Genomic DNA, 14,607 nt, shown 5'->3' with positions numbered 1-14,607 from the left:
ATACAAAAAGCTCCTGACCTTAGTGTCTCCAGTTCTGAACCCACTTGGCTTGGGTGATGCATACCTTGTTCAATTCAAGAGGAGATTCTCAGTACTATCTCAGCAATTGCATATTTATATTTCGTTGTTATGCCAACATCAATGACACTTTTTTTGGCTTTCAGGGACAAGGGTTGCTCCCAATTTGTAGCTAATGTTTAATAAATGGCCATGAAATTCAAGGCTGAATGGTGGGTTGCGGGAAAAAATGCAGAAAGACCCAGCATTTCAGGAAGTCTTACCAAAAGATAACAGCTGAGTGAGCTTTGAATCCTTAGTATTTTCGTCTAAAGTGTTAAATCTCAAAAGAGAATGGATGATTTTTTTTCTTGCACTGTTTGATTTATGAGTATGAAAACTGCACACCAATGTTTACAACTTTGCAATACCATTAATATACTCCAACTGGCTTACAAGTGAATAAAAAATGACCCCAAGCCCTCCTGCAGTTCTATAGGTTACAGTTTTATCATTGCACATACATTTGTAAGCAATTCAGAAAACGGAGCAAATATATGATGGTTCACATTTTTTCAAATGCTGGAATAAAAAAAACAAGTCAGTAGATTAGGTACACAAAAAGCTGCTTTGTTCAATGTTTGTTAAAATAACTTCTTCCACCTGCAAACTAAAACAACAGCTGCACAAGACCTGTCAACCTATTTTTGTCTTGTGTTCCATTATTGGAATAAATTTCTTTTTCTCTTCAAATTCCTATTCCTTGAATAACTGCAGGTCACATGAATTTCATTCACAAATAAAAAATTTCAACCTCCAGCGTCTTCTACATCAGTTCAATGTTGGTGATGATACTTGTGCACATTGTCAACTTACTAAGTGCATATAAACAAAAGAATAAAAATGTAGAAATTATAATTATAGTCAAACTAGAATACCACAGGGTAAAGTTAACACGAAAGCACGCAGAAAACTGAAAGGTGGGCTATAACACAATTCAGTATATTGTACATGCTGTCTGACTGGTACAAAAATAGGCATTTAATATCACAGTCCAGCTTAAATAATGATAGCAGATCCTGTATAATATAATGAATATGGCTGTTTTACAGTCCAAAAGAATACTTGCCTTTCACAGACCACCCATGGCAAGAAGCATCAGAATATTAAGTTTTAAAACGAGTAGCTACCATGAAGAAGCGGTAAAAGTTCCCAAAGAGGATTCAGAACAAGCAATCCCTTTACCCTTTGCAGACAGAGAATAGTGGTTTAATACAAATATTTCTCTGTTGTAAACAACAGCACAGAAACTCTATTGATCAATGCACTGCTGCATTCATATGAAAAGCCTATTTCTTTCACAGAAGTCGGTTAACCATCATGATCAGAAAAGTTGACAAAATCATCCAGGTCTTTCTCATCTTCAAGTGCTGCCTTTAATGAAGAGTGTTCTTTGAGTTTGTAAATGGAATTGCGTAATGTATCCTTCAACCGTTGATTCTCAGAAGTGGCTGCCTGCCACATAGTTTCCAGGTCTTCCTCTACCTCTCTGCAAAATAATTACATGCATATTTTTTTAAAATGAGATAAGAATCAAAGTGGTCTATTATTTTACAGAAATTAAAACAAAACTCTCATGAGTGTGCTGTGTTGGTAATGTAGAAATCAATTCCTAATCACTGGTTTAAAAACAAATTCACCCCTCACCAACAGGCATATTTTGAAGGAATCAGGGTTTTTACAATTTTAAAACACAAGAACTCTGAATGCCCCAACATAAAATGATCAGATATCCTGCACCATCTTACCTTTTCGCTCCTTCAATTGAGTTGATAATATCTTCCTTCTCTTTGATAACCAAACGAAGATAACGGATTTCTCGCTCATACTCTTGCCTTTGTCTATTAAAGGATTCATCTTGCTCTTTTAGTCTGCAGAATGCATATGTATACTTCAGTGCAACAGCCAATATGGATGGAAATGAAAGTTTGATGTGTTCATTGTCTGCCTCTTTCTCTTCATTATTATAAAAAAATATATGTTTATATTTTATTTGATTACTCGCTAAGAAAACCAAGGGAGCCTAAATGGTTACACGGAAAAATTATAGGATTCTTCTGCAGATCCTCATCTCTGCAAGTTTTGTAAACTAGTTCTAAAACTGTAACAACTTACTTGTCAGCTAGCATCTGAAGTTTGGAGAAAGCTTTGATCTTGTACATCTGAAAAATTTATTATATGGTTCACAAGTAGATCTTATTTGATCTGAAAATTGAACTTGAATCAAATGATAAAAACCTCTACCACTTGGGGTCATACTAAAACCACTGCTGGCTTTTAATATTTACATATAATGCATTTCCCCACAAGGATTCCAAATGCTGGGGACAGTGAAAGAGAATAAGTGCTGCTTTTTTGTGTATTTCACTGTGGGTGTAAAGGGAATACATCCCATTTAAGAACTAAAACACATTTCTCAGGCAATAGGCTGAAAAGTGTAATCTGTAATAAGTTGCGTTAAATCAGGGGTGCCCAACCTACGGTCTGCTGGCCACATCCAGCCCACAAAGATGCCTGATCTGGCCTTGTCGTTTTAACGAGACACAACATAATTTCATTTTTAACGTCATGATTCTGGCCCGCAAGATTTTAGATCATATCCAGTGCGGCCCTCAGGCGAGAAAAGGTTGGGAACCACTGTGCTAAATCATTTAAATAAAGTTCCTGATAACAATCTACCTTGAGTCGTTCTTCCAACTTTCCTCTTACCACACCACTGCTGACCATGCGATCAACAGTTTCTTTACAATCCTGCTGCTGTTCCTTAACCTGCAACACCAAATATGCCATACAATCATACTTGGTTTTTAAAGAGGAAATGGAAAGACATCTCATCATATTACTACCAGATTCTTAAACACCTGGATCTAACAGGAAACAAATTGCAAAACTGAAACCGATAAGGTATACATAGGACTATCTGCCATTTTCCACTCAGCATGAAGTTCCTTTGTACAGAATGTTTATAGTTTTATTTAAAGTGGGCTTCTACATAAACATTGCACATATACACACACACACTCTACATGTTTACCACTTGGAATGCTGTGTCTCTTTCTAATGCTGTTTGTTCAACCTGAAGAGCAAGAGAGAAATTTAAAGTAAAATTATTTAAAAATAAAAGGTTAGCAGCAAAGACTTCTGTAACATTTCTACAATAATAATGCAGTCTGATGACTATAAACTGCCAAAGGTCCAATATTATTTCATAAAATGGCAATTTGACATTATTATTAAAGCTACATGTACACACTGTTTCATACAGAATAAATATTGATTTAACAGCTTTAATGCCATAAACATCAAATCTTTGTGTATGCTTGTCTTAATGGAGAAATATTTTGTAATGGTGCCCAGGCATATGTCAAATACTACATACCTAAATCTAAACCTTGAAAAATAATTCACTCACAATTCTAATGACATTGGCAAGTTCATTTTGTGTAATAAGTTCCTTGTTCTCAGATTGTTCAACAGCCTTGTGTAAGACCATTATCTTGTTCTGGGCTTTTCTGAAACAGTGTTATAATGATACCATACCATCAGTAACATTTGAAATACTCTTCTTATAATGATTCTTGTAAACTGCAGATTAAAAAATCTTTGTCTCTTGTGTATACATGTAAGAACTGTTAATGTCTCAATTTCCCTGCATACAATGAATGACCGAAACTATAATTAATGTCATCACAGGCAAACAGAGCTTCCAAAATGATTTTTAAAATATATTCTAGAAAATGACATCTCTTAATAAAGATTAAGAATATTTTATACCAATCCATGCTTAACAGAAATATGTATATTTAATATGGTAATGACTGGTTGTTTGCACCTGAGAGCTTTGTGCAGAGACTTGATCTCTGCCTTCAATTGCCTGTTTTCAGCACTGACTTCAATTGCTTTTAATGTCTGATGTTTCCGTTCTTCTTCTGAAGCCTGCAATGGGATGTCATAAATGGCAAAATTCTACATTCTCCACTGCGTGAAACTATATTCATTATCTTGTAAATAACATTACAAAATTATCTGCTCAATATTACACAACACCTTTTCAAACATTTCAGGAGCATCAATGTGAATTGCTGTCTAGTGTTGTTAAACAAAACACGAAGTGAAGATGCAATTCTATTACAATTACAGGAAATATCTGTTTAATATAAATGTGAAGAAAGAAAAACAAGAACATACCATGAGTTTAAGAGAAAATACTTCTTTTTCTTTTTCATGTTTTTCCTTTTCATCTGAAACAGTCCTAAGAGAAAGAGATTTATATTTACATCTCTGAAAAAAAAAATTTTGATGATTCTTACTAATCAAATACACCAATATTAACAAGTACAAGTAAAACAATAGCCTATGCTGACAAATGGATACCAGTGCTTAGCAATGACTTGAGGGAAAAGTAAGTAAACAGTTTCCATTGTTGGGCATACTACACCACTGCTGGGCCCTAGTATTGTCATGTTCCATGTGGCCAATTACTTTTTGATACTATATTTATCTGTATTTTTGTAGTCTAAATGTACTGCTTTTATCTTCTTCTTTTACTAACATATTTTGGTTGTTGCTTATAAGTTTATTTTCTTCTGCAACTTGAACATTTGAATGCAAAATTATTCAAAATATCAGCATCCATCATGTAGCATTCTAAAGCTGCTCCATAAATAACACAATGCCTATGCACACCCTGTCTCTTTTGTCACCCGCGCATACCTTTCTACAAAACAAATACATGAAATGCATTCAGATCAAGTGAATAACATTACCTCTTAAGGTCAGCTACCATAGTGATGTGATCGTGGACTGGCATGTGCCCCTCAGTATCCAGTAACATCTGATCATATTTGTGTTTGATGTCTTGCAGTTTTTTCTTAACCTTCTCCAACTCTTGCTCTAATTCTTCTTTCTCCATTTCCTTGTCATTCATCTTTTTGGTCAGCTGACCCACTGAAATAATGTGAAGTATTGTTGGACTTATAGGTTTCAACAACCTTTTTTCTAAATGCCACAGAAAGATAAACACAATAAGGATTTCAATAGACTGACATGCCAAGATTTTGTGATGATATGCATGTGAGCAGATCCCCACAGCAATGTATGGTTCTACTTCTAGTAGCAAGCCAATAATGATAACTATATTAATGTAATCTTGTAAGCTTCCTGCATGCACAAAATTTAAGGGAGAGATCCTACATGTCTAAAACAATTTCAATGAAACATAGGCTTTGGAATTATAAAGCATGGAATTATAATGCAAGACCTTGCCGTGCATGGTTAGAGCAGAGGTCCTTGACTTTGTTCTTTTGGATGTTGAGTTGCTCAATAAGAATCTGGTTCTCTTCCAGCACAAGACGGGCTTGGTCTTGGAGCTGATGCCTAAACACAAACAGCACAGTGACTTCGCCTTGACAGAAAAATTTTCAGCAAAAGATTTAGAAATTGTCACTAGTAAAGTCTTCCAGTTTACTCTTCCTAGAAAAGTTTTTTTTTAAATGTATCATCAAAACAAAATCAGATTCATGTATATTTGGAATAAATCACATCAACTGTTTTTGTCTTTTGTTTGCTTACCTCATTAATTCACTAATTACAAGATCTGCACAATAATAACTAAAACTATATTTGTGCAGTATAAAAACTGCCAAGATTTTCCCACCATATCTAATTTTCTTGTAGCATGAAACAAAAGCAGAGACCTTGCAATGTGTGTGTGTGGCGGCTCATAGGTCTACAAATCTATTATTGCCAAGAAAGATTTGTTAGTAGTATTCAAAGATAGAACTAAAAGACTTTCTACCAACCACTCGCTGCTTTTTAACAGGCTGTTGTTGTCCACTTTCCCAGATACCTTCAGGTGGAACTGTTCATTTTCTTTTATCACCTCTGCTGTGCGTTTCTTCAGTGTCTGAAGTTCCTCTTGACAGTGGTATATGAAATTCTCTTTTTCTTGTATCAAATCATCATATGCCAAGAAAAGGGGAGCCAGGTAGCGCCGGTTTATCTGCAAAGCAATTGGTTGCAGTTTCATTTCTAGACAGAAGGCAAGGTCCACGCTAGGTCATTCTCCTACTATTGGAATATAATGTTGATGCATGCATGAATGCTTCAAAATCAAAAAATTCCAGTCATGGTAAAAATAACACTTACACTTGAAAACACAAATGAATAATCACTGTCCTGTGAACGTTTCTTAAAGACTAAGTTAATCTCTATACTGGTCTTTGTTGCTCTGTTCTCTTTCCACAAACTTAGTCTAGATCTTGGTCACAACCTCTGGTTTATAAGCAGCATTTATAAGCATAGTCATCGTTTATAAGCAGCAACAATATCTGATTTGAAAACATTTGTTTATAGCTACATCACTTGCCATGAACTAGTTTATGCTACAGGCAGACTTCAGTAGATGAATGCCTCGATAACAATAGAATTGTATTCTAATCTTTAATGACTTAAAACTAGCTCAAGTCTTCTATATAGTTTCTCATAACACTAGTTCATCTGACATGACACAAAACAGATTCTTACCAGCCAAGAGGGAACAGGACCAGTGGAAGGTAAGCCTTGCAATCTAGATTGCTGGAATAAGAAAGTGGAAAAGAAAAGCAATTAAAATAATGTTTACCAGCAGAACACATCTGCAGACATAAAACAGTTGATGTCCCAAAACCACAGCACAGATCCAGGACTGGTTTTCATCTCACCACCTTTTAGTTGATGGGGGAGTAAGGTACTGAATACCATTTTTTTTTTTTTAGGGCGGCGCCTGTCTCCTCTTCTTTGGTGCCTTTCAGCATGGAATAGATAACCCTTTTTTTTCAAGAATTTCTCAAAGTATTAAGACTTGGGAAGTTTCACTTTTAAAAAGAGAAGATTTCAGATCATCCTTGGGTCATCAGATTATACTAGACTGTTGGATAAATTGCTAGATTTTGTAAGTGTTGTGAGTTTTGGCAAACCTCTTCTTCTGAAAGTGGCCTGTACTTGGCCTGGTACTGGCTGAGCTCCACATTAATTCTATGGACTGCATTCTTCATTACTTCATTTTCGGCCTTTAGTTCCTCTATCTGTCGATCACGTAAAAGCATCTCAGCACCTTCCCTATCTGTAAACAATAAGGATATGTATAAATTTCATTTGTATAAAGTGAAAAATTGCATTTATAACTAAAGCTACAATATGAGACCTCCAGAATTGAAAATGAATAATAATGTACAAGCCAGAAAATGATGTTAAGGATAACCAAAAGAGATGTAGCAGGAACAGATATATGATACAAAAGGTTTTTAATTATTTTACAAGCTCTTCAAATGTGTCACTTAACAGGACCTGCTGGAATGTAATGCATTCCACCTTCTGTTACTCTGAGCAAGAGACAAACACAAAGTCTCATTGTAGTAAGCACATAAACAAACTAACCTCCAACTTTAAGAGCAGATGTAACATTTCTGAGATTTAGGACCTCTTCTTGCAATTGCTCATTTTCCTCTTTCAGTCGATGAACCTCAATCTCTAAACCAAGGCTAGATATGTCACTTGGCATGTCTCTGCTTTGACTATTTCCTGCAATATGATAAAAACAATCCTCAGAGCAAGCAGTGAGTTCTCTTATTACTTTTTATGAAGCACAAACAAAATTAGTTTTTAGTTTATTAAATCTTGTCAGGGGGAGGGGGGAGACTCAATGTTGGATTCAAATAACTGTGAATTGATAACTGTTCAGCTATCTTCAGTTTCAATTTCATGGTATATCTACCCTTGATAACAGATAGTTTATCAATATGTTTTCATTTGGAAGTTTAACACAGATCAAATGTATAATGTTATATATTTATTATTAATGGTCTGCCATGCCTTTTCATAATGTCTCAACATATGTTTATATTATGTACCTGCAGGTGTACCTCACTAACAAATTTAAATTCAAAGCAGTAAGGTATGGCCAATGCTTTACAAAATATGACATTTTCTTTCTTGAATATTAATGTTAAAGTGGAATACAAGTGTACTGTATACAAATATGAATAAAAAAACAGTATTTTTATGAATCTAACATGACACCAAAATTAGACAAAGTTTGGTAGAAAACTAATGTCATATAAACCAAATAGACACATTGATATAAACTAAGCATTCACAAGCAATATAAGGGAATTATCTGCCTTGGGTAGGTAGATACTGGACACATTACAAAGAGACTACCTGGACACATTGAAAAGAGACTACAGCAAAGGATAAGAAGGATAACATTCATCACAAAAAAAAGCTAATGTGACAAAGAAAGAGATCCACAAGAAGCATTAACACATATATGTACTCCACTCACATTTTGTAAAATGATCACTTTAAAAGCACTAAAGGGTTAGGATTAACACAATGTCCCCAATTATTTGAAGTTGCATAAATCTGGGCATTAAATGATACAAAACAAACTAATTTAAAATAGCTAAAAGATCACCATTTAGTAATGTACCAAGTTTCCCTAAAACTAATGTTTTGTTTCCTGCAATCAAGCATACTCATGGGCTTAACAATAATTCTGAGGATTTTTTGTTCAAACCTTGTGATTGAAGCTCTTGTTTCAAGTACACATAAGCCTCTTCTCTATCCTGAGGCTTCTGGTCATATAACAGGAAGTTTTCATCAGCTGCTGCATCCACCTCATCTTGCACTTCATTGTCTATTTGATCTATGCTGCCACTCTCAAAATCTTCTATCACAAATGCAAACCATGAGTTTATGACATTTCATTCTGATTGGATGATAAGGAAAACAAGCCACACTATAGCATCAACCAAGTATTTTAACTCCAATGTTCCTTCTGCACTACTTTTTCCACAATTTCTCACTCAAGTCTTTGTGATGGCTATACATCAACAAATCTTTTGTTATGCTAAGAATAATGAAGAAAACATGGATGACAAACATGTATTTTCAAAGACAACATACAACACATTTGGAGTGGTAACTGAATCAAAAATGCATGCTGTGTAACACACACAACCAAAAAATAAAACTTTACAGTGGATAAATATAATGATACAATATCTATAACAGTAAAATCAAACACTCAGAAAAGTACATCAACATATCTGCATCAGTATGGGTGTGCATTTGTATATGCTCATGATTATGGTTTTGGTTTCAATATATCAAGAATTAAACAAATAGCTGGATTTTCTTCTCTCTTGAACTGTTTACAACTTTGAATCTTGACTGCAATATATGGTGATAAAATATAAATGCATTACAATAATAATGAAGGTTTGTTAATGTTGAGTTATCAACTAAGGCCAATTTATAGTGAACTAGTTAAGCACTATAAAAAGCTTTATCACATGATGAGAAAATGCCCGGATCCAGTCATTATTCTCGTGGCGAGCACTTTGCCACTGAACCACTGGGTTGTTCTATCACATTAAAGGAAATCCTGTAAAATACTGATAGTACGTACATACCTACGTAAAATAGAATGTACATACCTCTTCTCATAGTTCCTCGACCGCTGCTTGATGATGGATATGAAGTTAATTGCTGCTGGTTCTCTACCTGTTTCAAAATCTGCAAGACAGGCTGAAATCCTTCAAACAACTAGAAAGAAAAGTTGATAAAAAGTATTTTTTGCTTACTAATAAATTAAGACATTTCAGCCTCTTTTACCTAGAAATCTCATCCCCAGAAATCCTAGTTTTCTAAGCAAATAAAAAACTGCTTTAGGTGGAACAAAAACTGCTTTTTATGTTAGTACAAACTTTCTGGACAGTCTTGTACACATCAGTCATGTCTGTTATTGCTGTTAGCTCGCTCATGTTTTGTTTCAGTTTCTTTTCCTTTCATTTATTTATTTGTTGTTTCTTTCTTTCTTCACTTCGTTTCTCTACTTGAAAGTGAATCGGAATAAACAGTAGAAATGTAAATATTACTGTTTCCTCAACTGGCATATCATGAACAGCTTGCATGGCTTTTTGTACATCTCTCCGTGTGCGATCCATAGAGATAGCATCATCACTCTCTCGAGTTTTGGACATCTAACAATAAAAAAAAAAAAAAATCACTAAATTAGCACATATACACTTTATTATAAAAAAAAAATACTTAAAAAAGCTTGCATGGCTATACAGAAACAATCAGGAAAATTATAACTGAAATCATTTAAAACAGTTTCAATATCTTCATCTTTTTTAAAGTATCATAGTAATAAGCTTTCAAAAAAATTACAAATAAGAATTTGACAGATAGTTCCTTGAAAGATATGAAAAAGAAAATAATGTAGGTCCATATGAATTTCCACCAAAATAGTTATCAAATGCAAAAATTACACACTTTTGTTCCAGGGCCTTTTTTCCGCAGTGGGACTGAATAAAGGTCTTCATTAATTTGTCCATCTTCAGGTTCCAATATGTGATACAACTCACCTGCAGCAAATATAACATACATAACACTTGAAATATACTGATATTTTATTGTATATTTGCTGCTAATGTTAATTTTGATGCTAGGCTGTTTCCAAAACACTCGAAAATCTCTTAACATAAATGATTTGATAGATCTCTAACATTTATTTTTGACGATTTTGGAATTACCACATCTGTTACATATGTTACTAATCATCTATTAAATTTTTCTTTATGCTTCTGGTTTAAAAAATCCGTTTCCCTGAAATATGTGTACAAATCAACACATCATATTGTCATTTAACAAATCCACATTTATTTTAAGAAATAAATTCTTTATTTAATGATATGTTTAAATGAAAAATAAGTTTGATTGCTTAATGGAAAATTAAGATCATTAAAGCCAAATTTATGTTTAATGGCAATTCCCAGCAATTTAAAATTAATGCATTATTTTGTTTTAAATAGTGTACTGTCTTCCTTTTTAAATGTTTAGACCTATGTTGAATTTATCTTTTTCAGATTTCTTCAAAATATTAATCAATTAGGTTTCTGATAGCTGTATTATTTATACATGACTGATAAATGTTTTATGCTCACCTGAGACACAAAGTTCATTAAAATGTTACCAGTACTAAAAAAAAAACTACAGTACTTGCATGCACCACTAAGTGATGAAAAATAATTTGGAGGAGCAGACTACACATTACAAATAGGTATTTTTCATACAGAAACAGCACTAGAGTGATGCAGGGCCTTGGGAAAATAGTACTGTGTGGCCTTTGGAAGCCAGTACAACATATGCACTTGTTAGTCCCTGCTTGCCTTCCCCTAGTGTTGGCTCTGATTCATATTTATGGGGATTTGAGCAGAAAACAAAATTCATGCAACAATATTGTAAAGCACACTTTGAAAAAGCTGATCTAATTATTTGTTATGATAACCTTTTAATTAAACAACAGGATTAAAATATTCCCCTTAAAACTAAAGATAAACTGAATACTTTTACAGACAAAATAAATCAATGCTAAAAACCAAAAAGCATGCTGAATGTAATAAATAATTTTAAATGCCTTGGACAGCACAATGTTTGCATCTTGTGTTATACCTGATTGAGAAACAACTCCAACAGAAGCTGCGTTCTTCACAAAAGGTGGAGTTGGAGCTCTATCCCTGTCAGAGTAGCTTATTCTGTTTTGATTTGATCCTGCTCTAAATCCCACAGTGGAGTATCTGTGAGTAATTTAATTAAATAAAAAAGAATTAAAACTGGAGCATAATAAAGTAAATGCCATTAAATCCTTCCACTCCACTCATAAATCTCTGCTCGTTGTTTGACAACTGCACTTTAGTATTACTAAGACAGTCATGCACCTTCTGAGATTGTATATATACATATCAAAACTGAACTGTCAAAGTCAAACATGCATTAAAAGCACATTTCTTTAAACTGTATCGTTCACAATGCAAAAACAGAAAACCATATCTCATAAAATGTTGTAAGAATGAAATAACATAAGTATTTTATTTTATTTTTATTTTCCAATAACTCATTTTTGATGCATACAATCACATATTTGTTTATTAAAGGAAACTATCAATTTGGGCTTTAAACAGCAGTCCATCATGTTATACACCCATTTGACAAAGAGAAACGTTGAGTTATATTGGGGTACTGTCAGCAGTTTGCCTAATGAATCCTTTAAACGTGCACTGAAAACGCACCTCTTCCGTAAACATTACTCAGTAATATTCAGTTTGCTCATTTTTTTTAGCACAATGCTCTGGTCTGATCTTTACAGCAAAATCTCCAAAACAACAATGCCAATATTTTGAAACTAAAAGTAAATAGGCGAATATATGTGTCAGAAAGAAGCCAAAGATATCACTTGACAAAACATGGCTATTATCACAAACTGGCCAGTGATGAGTTTTAGATAGTTATAAATAAAAAATTCTTTTGAAACCCAAAATTTTGAACATATAAGCAATTCAGCATGTCATTCTTTATTATTTAAGCCCAAATTGCTAGCTAACTGAAGTATTCCTTTCCCGCCACGCACAGTATTATGATCCACAAATTATTTGACTATATGTGTCTATCTGTTCATTCAATATTGTCTCAAACATGATGCATACCACTCTGATATAATCAAGTTTCCATACTATACAAGCCATTACCTAATAATAATAATATGATTTGTATAGCACATTTCCCCACATGGAGGTGAGCTCGATGCGCTTCACAAGATACCAGGGGCAGTGGGGAAAGAGGCCATATGTAGATATCACAAATGAGTACTAACAAGCACAACATACATAACATGAATATGCACTAGTTAGAAAATATAAAAACATGAAGAAACACAAAGATAGGAGTGTGAGGGAGATGGGGCAACAGGGTGAACAAGTTATATAGTAGGTGTTTCCAAAAGAGATATTTAAGTCCAGACTGGAAAGCGTGGACTGACTTTACTGTGTGGAGAGACAGATGCAGGCCATTTTAATTACTGAGGCAAGAGAAGGAGAAAGAAAAATGGATTAACACTAGAAAGGAAGGTGCAAAGCACACGTACACAGTTTTAGCTGCCTTCATCTGGCCTGACAATTAAGTACCCTCCCCTCCCTCCCCTGAGTTGAACCATTCTTTCCTGCCATAGGGAAGTTTGTCCCTTAAGAATTAGCTGAAAGAACACCTTGCAAATACAGGTTAACTCATCAAAAGGAGAATATATAATTTGATAATCACAATGTTTGGCCTTATTGTTTCACTAAAAATGTCACACAATGACCGATTTTTTCACTTTTCTTTATACAAAACCATCACAATAATAATTAATCCATATATAGCTGCTCTCTATTATTCATACGGATGTCAATATTAAATTATTGCATATTTCTGCTAAGAAATTCTCTCACGCACCCTGGTTCGGCCATCTGCTGATAATCATACAGACTGCTCTCAGGATCACTTAAAGGATCAGCAGTTCCCTCTTGTGATGGTTCTCCCATCGCTCTTCCTACATATGATGCTCCAAACACAGCTGATGCTAGACCCAAAGGGGTCCCTGAAGGCGCTTTAGGTGGAGGACTACGAGGTACTGCTGCAAAGACTATTCGTGGAATCAAAGCTGGACCTATCTTTTCCTGAAAAGGAAAATACGAATTTTAAAGGTCTATACAGAAAATAATAACGCATTTTATGTTGCAATAATTTAGAAAATGTGTGAAACTTACACAAGTAAATTTGATGGTGACGTCTTTAAAGATTAATGTTTCCGTTGCTTTTAGCAATCAAAGACGATCCCTAAGTATAATTGCTTCGAGAATAGTTTCCCTTGCATAGTGTCGTTAGGAAAGCTTTGCGGATCAAACTTTGTTTTCTAGATTAAAGATTGCTTGGACTGCCTTTAAATATGAATTAAACTGCTTAACAAAGTGAAACACAATTATTATTAATATTTAAACCAAACTTTCCAATCTACTTAACAAAGAATAATGCTGATGTAAATTAATCACGGAAAAATATCTAATGTTGTGCAAGCGATTTGCAGATTTACCCAACAAACGAACAACGGGTTTCGACACGCTCCAACGAAGAACACGCTGAAAATCAAATTATGTTATATTTTAGATAGAATATGATAAGTAGAATGCTCTAGAAAGGAAACGTTGTTCATAATTTACATTAATAATAACTAAAGTACACTAACCAATGCAATCGTGTTAGGTTTTTTCCGTCCTTTGCGAAGCATTCCGGAGGGTCCTCGATGAACGAGTACAGTCCCCTTCAGCAAACAAAACAAAAGCCCGCGCGTGCGCGTCAAACAATGTCGTCTGCAATAAATTCTTTCTTCTCCACAGATGGAATTTTTGTTGTTGTTGATTTTGAAATCTCACCATGAACTGTTTATATATATACGTCCATGATCTCACTATATAATAGAGAATAAGTATGCAACGAATCATTACAGTTTTACAAAATCATTAAAGTTATTTTTCAATATAAGGAAAAATTTAGCTCGTTGAGAATTTTTATTTGTTTTCCAGTTTACAAAAATTAATTTCATAATTCAATGAAATAAAATCTACGATAAATAGAAGTTGAATTTAATGCACAACATTTCACTTCTTTGCCTTTTTTTTTTTAAATCTGGAC

At 34.1% G+C, this 14,607-nt stretch overlaps 1 protein-coding gene across 3 annotated transcripts; it reads right to left on the bottom strand.

Moving 5' to 3' along the window:
* Positions 1-483: 483 nt before the first annotated feature.
* LOC112553408 (centrosomal protein of 89 kDa-like) lies at positions 484-14,245 on the bottom strand. Of its 3 annotated transcripts, none has more exons than XM_025220608.1 (21): positions 14,162-14,245; positions 13,372-13,595; positions 11,557-11,681; positions 10,378-10,469; positions 9,978-10,082; positions 9,537-9,615; positions 8,615-8,767; positions 7,474-7,617; positions 7,014-7,159; positions 6,583-6,633; positions 5,859-6,058; positions 5,318-5,433; positions 4,824-5,004; positions 4,246-4,309; positions 3,890-3,993; positions 3,470-3,569; positions 3,092-3,133; positions 2,737-2,826; positions 2,173-2,219; positions 1,806-1,928; positions 484-1,546 (listed from the first exon to the last, which is right to left on the bottom strand). In XM_025220608.1, the coding sequence occupies exons 1-21, from the start codon at positions 14,201-14,203 to the stop codon at positions 1,369-1,371; spliced, it is 2,406 nt and encodes an 801-aa protein (XP_025076393.1). In that variant the 5' UTR covers positions 14,204-14,245; the 3' UTR covers positions 484-1,368. The 3 variants fall into 3 exon arrangements, with proteins under 3 accessions (XP_025076393.1, XP_025076394.1, XP_025076395.1); XM_025220609.1 differs by having other exon boundaries at positions 8,615-8,764; XM_025220610.1 differs by lacking the exon at positions 14,162-14,245 and adding an exon at positions 13,686-13,842.
* Between the last annotated feature and the right edge of the window lie 362 nt (positions 14,246-14,607).

The sequence above is a fragment of the Pomacea canaliculata genome, linkage group LG12, assembly GCF_003073045.1.
Source record: "Pomacea canaliculata isolate SZHN2017 linkage group LG12, ASM307304v1, whole genome shotgun sequence".
NCBI lineage: Eukaryota > Metazoa > Mollusca > Gastropoda > Architaenioglossa > Ampullariidae > Pomacea > Pomacea canaliculata.
Note: the sequence above shows the minus strand (reverse complement) of the source record. Positions and strands in the feature narration are given on the sequence as shown.